Source organism: Phytophthora parasitica (genome assembly GCF_000247585.1).
Source record: "Phytophthora parasitica INRA-310 unplaced genomic scaffold supercont2.11, whole genome shotgun sequence".
Classification (NCBI taxonomy): domain Eukaryota; phylum Oomycota; class Peronosporomycetes; order Peronosporales; family Peronosporaceae; genus Phytophthora; species Phytophthora nicotianae.
The window spans coordinates 1,379,187-1,387,278 of record NW_008648997.1 but is presented as its reverse complement, the minus strand read 5'-3'; the positions used below and the strand labels follow the sequence as shown (position 1 = coordinate 1,387,278).

The 8,092-nt window shown below is 51.0% G+C and overlaps 7 protein-coding genes across 7 annotated transcripts; 2 read left to right on the top strand and 5 right to left on the bottom strand.

The window, feature by feature from the left end:
• Window positions 1-174: 174 nt before the first annotated feature.
• On the top strand, window positions 175-358 carry PPTG_22092 (hypothetical protein; the record flags this gene model as incomplete). The annotated part of the gene is made up of 2 exons (XM_008901699.1): window positions 175-185; window positions 271-358. The coding sequence occupies 2 exons, from the start codon at window positions 175-177 to the stop codon at window positions 356-358; spliced, it is 99 nt and encodes a 32-aa protein (XP_008899947.1).
• A 563-nt stretch (window positions 359-921) lies between these two features.
• PPTG_22091 (hypothetical protein) lies at window positions 922-1,083 on the bottom strand (the record flags this gene model as incomplete). The annotated part of the gene is made up of 1 exon (XM_008901698.1): window positions 922-1,083. The coding sequence occupies one exon, from the start codon at window positions 1,081-1,083 to the stop codon at window positions 922-924; it is 162 nt and encodes a 53-aa protein (XP_008899946.1).
• Window positions 1,084-2,560: 1,477 nt separating this feature from the next.
• Window positions 2,561-2,983, top strand: PPTG_07378 (hypothetical protein; the record flags this gene model as incomplete). Its single annotated transcript, XM_008901561.1, has 1 exon — window positions 2,561-2,983. The coding sequence occupies one exon, from the start codon at window positions 2,561-2,563 to the stop codon at window positions 2,981-2,983; it is 423 nt and encodes a 140-aa protein (XP_008899809.1).
• Window positions 2,984-4,702: 1,719 nt separating this feature from the next.
• On the bottom strand, window positions 4,703-4,936 carry PPTG_22090 (hypothetical protein; the record flags this gene model as incomplete). The annotated part of the gene is made up of 1 exon (XM_008901697.1): window positions 4,703-4,936. One exon carries the CDS (start codon window positions 4,934-4,936, stop codon window positions 4,703-4,705), a length of 234 nt encoding a protein of 77 aa, XP_008899945.1.
• A 29-nt stretch (window positions 4,937-4,965) lies between these two features.
• On the bottom strand, window positions 4,966-5,316 carry PPTG_07377 (hypothetical protein; the record flags this gene model as incomplete). Its single annotated transcript, XM_008901560.1, has 1 exon — window positions 4,966-5,316. The coding sequence occupies one exon, from the start codon at window positions 5,314-5,316 to the stop codon at window positions 4,966-4,968; it is 351 nt and encodes a 116-aa protein (XP_008899808.1).
• Window positions 5,317-5,971: 655 nt separating this feature from the next.
• PPTG_22089 (hypothetical protein) lies at window positions 5,972-6,414 on the bottom strand (the record flags this gene model as incomplete). The annotated part of the gene is made up of 2 exons (XM_008901696.1): window positions 5,972-6,184; window positions 6,286-6,414. 2 exons carry the CDS (start codon window positions 6,412-6,414, stop codon window positions 5,972-5,974), a joined length of 342 nt encoding a protein of 113 aa, XP_008899944.1.
• A 114-nt stretch (window positions 6,415-6,528) lies between these two features.
• PPTG_07376 (hypothetical protein) lies at window positions 6,529-7,367 on the bottom strand (the record flags this gene model as incomplete). The annotated part of the gene is made up of 3 exons (XM_008901559.1): window positions 6,529-6,885; window positions 6,956-7,068; window positions 7,187-7,367. 3 exons carry the CDS (start codon window positions 7,365-7,367, stop codon window positions 6,529-6,531), a joined length of 651 nt encoding a protein of 216 aa, XP_008899807.1.
• Window positions 7,368-8,092: the final 725 nt, after the last annotated feature.

Genomic DNA, 8,092 nt, shown 5'->3' with positions numbered 1-8,092 from the left:
GACAGCGATAGAGATCCAGACAATGAAGATGATGATTATTGCATGTTCGATTTGAGCGAGCGCGAGTTTGACTACCTTCTCGACGCGATCGTTAGTGTCGACATATCTCAGTAACTGCAAGTCCGCCAAGAGGAAATGGTGGATATGGTCGTGTGTACCGCGGTATAGCACGCCATGGCGTTCCTGTAACACTAACACTCACAAATTTGCTGCTGACCATGATCTCAATAAACTGATGCGTTTTTCATTTTGTGAATACTTCTCTGCTAGCCTCCGTTACTCGTCCGCCATGCGTGACGCCGTCGAGATTGAGCTCACTCAGCAGGTTGTTGTATCGCGCCATCGAACGCTGAAATAAATAATCCAGACTGGTTGTCCGCTTATATCGAGAACGTCTGCAAGTTCTTGGCCGGCACCGACATGTTACACGCGATCAGCTTCGACGTGACTCAATCGACTGTCTCCATACTTAGCATAGCGGCGTCGCATTTGCAGTAGCAGTACCTGCAGCTTCTCTGACGAGTTGTTGCCGCTTAGAACGGCAAACTACCGTAGATCACAGCCGCGTAGCTGTTGATGGACTTGATGGGCTCCATGTCGTTAACGAAGTACGACAGCAGCGGCTGCACCTTGGGGTACGGGTGGAGCCGCCCACCAGGACAACCCCGTGCACCTCGCTCTTGGACACCTTGGCGTCGCGGAACAACTTTTCCAAGGGGTCCATCACCTTTGGAAGTAGTTGCCGCACATGTCCTCAAAACGATCAAGCGTGGTGGTTGAGTTGAAGCCCGTGCTGTCGAACAGAGAGTAGATCTCGATGCAACCTGGCCGACGACGACGCCGTAATACGCTCGCAGGCAGCCCGCAAACAATGAAGAGCATACTGATTCTCCGTCAGCTCGTTGATGATATGTAGAACTTTTAGGCCAGCGATGGCGCCGGCATCCTTGGTGGCTCGATGGTGCGAGCCATTGAGATAGCGTCCTCGGATCCCTTGGTGATGAAGGCCTCAACCACCTCGCCCAGCTCCATGGACGAGATCTCCTCGAGGTTGAACGTCTTGCTCTCACCCTTGACCTGCATTGTGATCAATGGCTTGTTCCCCCGTCACCAGAGTGACGGTTAGTGCGTGGTGTAGGCCGGTAGTGTCTTACATTGCACAGTCCTCTGGGCAGCACGGCTCTGGGCTAGTGCGTGCGTTGAGTTGTAAATAAAGAATAGTGTAGTGCACAATGTGTGGCCCACACAGGGGCATTTTGCTCCTTTTTATTATTAATAACTGCTATCTAATCGGTTAATAGACGTTAAGTACCCTACAAATCCTAAAAACCTCCTAAAAAACAACACTAGCTGTAGGTGAAATTTGAATTTCAATTCCTGTCCTGATCCATTATTACTCATGAATACGCGTGCGTAATTTGAGCTGGAAATCGGCAAATGGCGCTCCTATCCTCACGTAGCAAGTGCAATCCGGCGGTGAATTTGAAACTGCGAGTGGGTGGGTTGGGCAGGGCAAGAAAAGTTCTCAGTGAGAAGTCGTCCACGTAGAGCGGCGAGAAACTTCGGCAGAGTATCCACTAGTACTCTGCTTTGGTTGCGCGTTGTACGTCATTTTTTTTGGCGACCGCTCTTGCGGTTGACTGCCTCATCGGCAGGCAGACAGGCAGTCAGCCAGCCGGCGAGCATGAGTTTTCGGGCTTGAATCGCAGGAGCGATCTTCGATGTGCCCCTGACTTTTTTCGCCTTCTGTGCTCCCTATTCGTGGCGATATCAGGCTCGTACAAAGCACCCACAGCCACCCGGTAGCGGTGGATGATCTCGCGTCGTGTGTTCTGGTCCGTGGCCGGGGTGCCTTCATTTTTCGCAGATGTGTTATTGATACTTGTATCCCCCCCCCCCAGTGCTGCGAACCGACCCGTAGACGTGGGCGCCAAAGCCCTGTTGCCAGCTCGACAGCTCATCTGCTTTTTTGGCTCAAGCAAGCAAGCAAAATGGGATAAGGGCGGTCCTTTCATTTTGATGACCCCCCCCCCTTTCGCGGCGGATCGCGCGTCGATTCGACTGCCCCGTCTGCGTTACCCTTCGATTCGGAATGGATCCACTCACCGCGATTTGGCCACCCGATGGACGAGAACCCGGGCGCCGACAATAGAAACACCCGAAAACGCGCGCAATCCACGCCACGTTTCACCAGCCAGGCTAGGGGAGGGGAGGGCCCCCGTCTGAGTCGAGAGCTGCTCCCGTTTCAGCGACAGTCTTGTGCGGAGCCATCACCGCCGCCGCCAGCCGTCCCGCCACCAACCAAGCCTTCTCTGCCGACTTTGGAACGAGTTTCGATGCGATTTGTCCAACGTCGCGCTTTGAGAGAAGAGAGCAGAAGCGCAGCAGGATTTGGACGCGTGCGACCCAGAAAAGCCATCTCACCTCACAGCGAGCATGACGACACAAAAGGGCAACCTAACTGCAACGTCCAGCAGCCATGCCCATGCGAGGCTCATATTCCGATTCGCATCTTTGCCTTCACAGCCAAAGCAACTGCAATTCAAACGCAGACAGAGCCATGCCCCCTACAACAACAACAACAACAACTACTACTACTACTACAACGACGACGAAGACGTTCTTCTCGCTGATGGCCGGCAGCCCCACCAAGTCGCCGCTGTCGGTGCAGCGCCCCACGCTGTCGCCCACATCGCTCGATGAGGTTTCCGCCAGCAGCAGCAGCGCTGACGAGCTCGTGATCTCTCCGAAGAAGAAGGCCAAGGCGGAGGAGCGTGCCAGCAGTGACCTGAGCAAGTGGGAGAGCCACGTGGTGGCCAGCATCGCCAGCGCGCTCGACCTGGACGGCATGACTGCCGACGACGATGCCAAGGGCTGCTGCAGCAGCTACAGCAATCAGCTCGAGCCCATTGCGTTCTCGGCGGTACCCGCCGGCGACCTCGCCGCAGACGAGCTGCAGATCCTGCGCCGCTTCCTGGTATGAGCGAGCGGACTGCCATCGATAGCTCCCAATCAAAGCAAGCCCGACTCATTCCTTCACTCGAAGGCAGCTTCACTCGAAGGCAATCAAGTCATGCGCTACTACTAGCAGCAGGTGAACTTCTCAAGTAGCAGCAGGACGCCGTTAGTGGCAACTACAGCCAGCTAGCCGCGAGCCCCGCAGTGCATATCAATTACAGTCGCTGTGAGGTTAGTAACCGCACTGACAGCCAGGCAGCAGTAGCCGACACTAGCCCGAGTAGAGCACAGCAGCAGCGGATAGAATACCCGGCCTTAAAGCCCTACAATATTTAACAAGCAAGCACTACTATTTTTTTTAAAACAGATACTGTTGGTTGTTTGCTGTACTGTAGCTGGCTGCGAATTGCAGCGCAATGGGAAAATTTGACGTGCCCCAGTGACTGCCGGTGACTGAGCCTCCGAGGAAGGCAGAGATGGTAGTGCCATTGGCACCGGATGCGTGCGAAGCTGTGCAGCTGCGGGCAGGCAGCACCCGCCAGCAGCCCCGGAATCACCTCGCCCATCGCTGTACTCGTCGCTTCTTGCGGGTCGATGATCGACGCACTACAGTACACTTCTACGTCAACCGCGCTCGCCGCATCGTGACACTTCAACCTCCGCTCTGTCGATGCTGCTCCAGTTCTGATTTCCCAGCTGGGCGAACGCGGACCGTTGAACGCTCGCAGGCTCAGTGACAGAGTGGCCAACAAAGGGCAATGCATCAGTGCTGCAACGTCGTGCTGGATCACTCACTCGCCCTTCCACGCCGCGTGGACCACGCGGGCTGGTCGTGCCTTCCTTTGCGCTGCCTGTCGTCGTCAAACGACTGCATGGTACAATATCCGTACTTGCTCGCTCCCTCGTTCCACTAGGATTCCTAGCGTGTGAGGCAAGATCACCCATCGCAAGGCTCACAGCACGACTGTGATTATCACGACCGAGACTACCTGCACAGTCTCAATGACGGACTGTGCACACAATGCCCAGTCCGAAGCTGTCGTGCACAGCTTATTGCTATAACCGGTACGATTGGTCAGACAGTCACACACAGCTGTAGTCACGTTTCAGGTCAAGACGGGACGCAAAAAATACTGAAAACAGGAGTGAATGTCGTTCTGGAGCTTCGTCGCTCGTCTTTCGTTCCAATAATGTAAGCGATCGACTACAGGACGCAAGAAAGCCAACACCACTCATAACTTATGAGTCATAAGTGTATGCCTGCGTAAGTCACTTGCCTGTTAGCAAACTATTAATATCCGACACGTAGATCATCTGTGATAATTTAATGTGAAATCTGGTCGAATAAGTCAATAACTTGGTACAAAATAAACTGACCGGTCATATAATTCAGTAACTTGTTACAAAATGTGCAAAAAAATACATGTATTACATGGACATTAAGATGTGGCTAAGATACCTATAGCGAAAGAACTGCATCGCTTTTCTAATGCCCCCCCCTCCATGTTAACAGGTTCCACTTCCAGCAGACAAAGGTAGAAGAACAGAAGCACGAATACACCACAATTGTAGTTATCCAGTTGTTTCGACAATTCCACTTGAGTGAACCTGTACCGCTTCGGCGATTTTGGTACCGGTAACAGCGGAAGCATCATATTTGTCAAGTGCCTCTGAAAGGCCTTGAACCTATCCCCAGTCTGCTGTGGGTCGTAGATTTTGACTTCTGATCGATTGAAGTTTACTGCTACTGCACACCAGTGATTCTGTTCGTAATTAACCACTCCAAAAACAGAATCGCTTCGCTCGATTCTCTTGCCTGCTCCAAACTGTCAGCACTCTCTTTCAGCTCGTTCCATACGTTCAGGGTCGGTAAAGTCTCAGTGTCATATATGGGGAAACGTAGAACATCAGCAGGGACCGTGAAAATGGTAGCTCTGGTACTGAATCGCTTGATAATCGTTTGGAGTGCGAGATCCATACAGGGACCTTCCAACTGAATTCTTCCGCTCAATGAAGTGACCCGTAATAATCTCCTAAGACATTCACCTCGTTTAACAGAGTTACCAACTCGGACTTCTCCAGAATCCCATCACACCAATTAGGATCTTGTGGGTTGTACTGAGTGTCGTCATATTCCTTCACCCATTTGATAGCGTTCTCGATACCATGGAAGTGCGTCATGGCGGTGTGCCAGCTACGCATTGCCTTTAGCATCTTCACATCGTAAACAACCCGGCCGGTCTGTACCGTAACTCCACACTGCGGCATGTCCTCTTCATGATCACTAAACCAACGGTTTTGAAATAGATCAACCTGAGCTTCACAGGAGTCAATCCTTCGCAACGGAAGTACAGTCATCACTTTTTCAGGATCCGTTTCTTTTTTTTGCGCCGCTTAAATACTGTGATTTTTGCCTTTCGAGTTTGCTGTAGAATCGACAGAGCCCTCAACACCTTTGCGAATTTGTATGGAAGGCCATTGGGAACAGCTTCCAACAGAATTGCCAGTGATGGTGCCTCTCCAGATTCAACAGCATCTACCAGCCGGGACGTTTGGCGCAAACCGTCGTTCAGCGCCTTCTTTCGAGCACGTTGGGTCACTTTCGGACGGCCCGACTTCTTCGTTTCCTTAGAAATCATCCATAGAGGTGGAGGCTGTGGATCGATTTACCAGAGACTTCAGCTTCTGTCAACTTGGTTCCAGGCTACGAATACTCAAAGAAATATTAGTTCAATCTTCAACGCCATCTGCAAACCGCTATTATATGCGTACATACCGATTGTTTGTATGATTGCCCATGTGTGGCACATTTCCACGGTTGATCGAACTCCACATCTCCTTACATGGCGTCCAATTCGTATCGAAATAATCAAACCAAAGTTGTCTCGCTGTCTCTGAACGCAAAACCACCTTCATCGTTGTAATAATGCTGTCATACACCTTCTCCGTGGGTGCCCCAACCAGTATTGTTTCAGTCGTTTCATTTCCTTCTTTGTCCAAGCATCGAGTACCACTATTTAGAAACCTCTTCCTGTAGGTACTTGACGACATGGAAGTGGCACAGCAGGATACGAGCACCAGGAAACTCCTCTTCCAACACCGACAACTCCGTGAAATCTTTATCGATCATAATAACAGCGACGGAGCCGAAACTCGGACAGCCTTCCTTAAACTGCTGACATGCAATTCGTAGTGTCTCCTTCCGCTCATCCTCCACAATACAGTGCTGTAAGGCAAGATTCAGAAGCACACACAGACTTAGAGTGGGTACCAGTTTGGAAACAAAACACAGTATTGTTACTGCACTCCACGAAATCCAAAACGAACCTGAACGTGCTGCCCTTTGCCCATGGCATCACGGATCATGAAACTAAACAGTTTGTAGTTGGAGGCATTTGTGCCATGCGTCGCATCGATGAGAAGCACCTCGGGAAACTGCTCGAACATGGAGCGCATGTGCGTTGACTGGATACCGATACACTCAACGACGTTCTAATTACCGAATCACAACAAACACCATGTTAAATCAACTGACATCATAATTATCATCATCCATACCTCTGCATTCGACTAAAATCTTGCCAGATTCCCTTGTTTCGAGGAGAAATCCTCCAGTATCGACCGGATGCGCTCTTCAATCGATGGAAAAGCGTAGCTCTCACGTTTTAGTCGCTCCACCAGGTTATGAATATCTTTCAACATAGGTACGACGCGCGAATTTTCAGTGATATACTCCAGGAAACGCTTTTTGCTTGCCCCATCTCGATGCAACGTATGCACAGTCGACAGAACCTCGTCGTCTGACACTTGATGCGCTTCGTGATATGTCTGGTATGTATCGCTGGTGATATCGTGGTTATGTCCAGTGTTTTGCTTGGTAATGAACACTTCCCAGGTACCACCGACCTCACGTATACACGCATTAATCTGCATAAAAAGCACAGTTACATCAACTTAGAATGAAGCTCGACCTTGGAGACCCAGAATGCGTGCATACGTAAGTCCTGTTGTAGAACCGAAGCTCTTCGGGAATTCGCTTGTAATCGGATCGATTCTTCCCATCCTCTGACTCCGCCGACTGACAGGAGTTGTAGTACGAACCGTGTAGATCTACATACGAAAGAAATCACGAATACGTTAGAACAGATAGTCTAAAACGTACCCACAGTCTAAAACTGGGTCACAGTCTAATATGTGTATACAAGCCTGGAATGTTCGACGGCAATACGTTTCAAGTAAGCGTCAAGCTCCGCCCAGCTCTGGAACACTCGTACGTCAAGCTCTGGCGCGTTTAACACCTCGTCCAAGGCGGCAACAGAACACACATCATCTCCACAGCGTTCAACAACGGATGATACAGTTCGTTCCCTGGAGTCCGATGAATCCGAAGGCGAAGTCTCTCTGCCCATTCAATGTCTGAGCCTTCTGGCAGTAAGCGATAAGTGCCTCGACGCGACTTCCGGTCACTCGCGCGCTGCTTGTATCTTCGACGTTTATTGCGACCTTGCCCGACACCTGAAGACCGTCTTTTAATGGCGTTGGGGTTCTGGACTCTCCAAATCGGCATCACTGGCAGATGCGCTTGCGCTGAACTCGCTACCGCTTTCCACGGCCACGTTAGCGTGCCGCGCAGACATCGCCGCGCTCCCGACCTTGCTGAGATCCCTGGGGACCGCTGGTTCCGTTTGAATGAGGGAGGATTCTGGCCAACCGCTCAAGGTGTCGGAGTGATGGTCTTGAGAAAGGGCTTTGCAGATCCGATGCTCAAAAGAGGATTTGTGTGGATACACTATGGCCCTTTTAATTACTGTACAGGTAGACAGCCTCTGATTATCACAGTGATACGGTATCAGCAACTTTCTCTCTCTCTTTCTTCAAAAACGAGGATTACAAGCTCGCTCTCTGTGGCCAGGGCGTCTTTGCAATACCCTACAGGAAGGTGCCAGCGGCAGCATCAGCAACGTCTCATTTTTCGGCAATGGGGCTGCTGGTTCTGTAACGGGGTTACACGGGTTTACACCTGGTGTATTCCACACATGGGTACGGAGTACCCGAGTTAACAAACCTTCAGTACATGACTCGTAGAGTTAACAGTGGCCTCAGTACATAGGCTGAGAGCCACAGGATATGCATT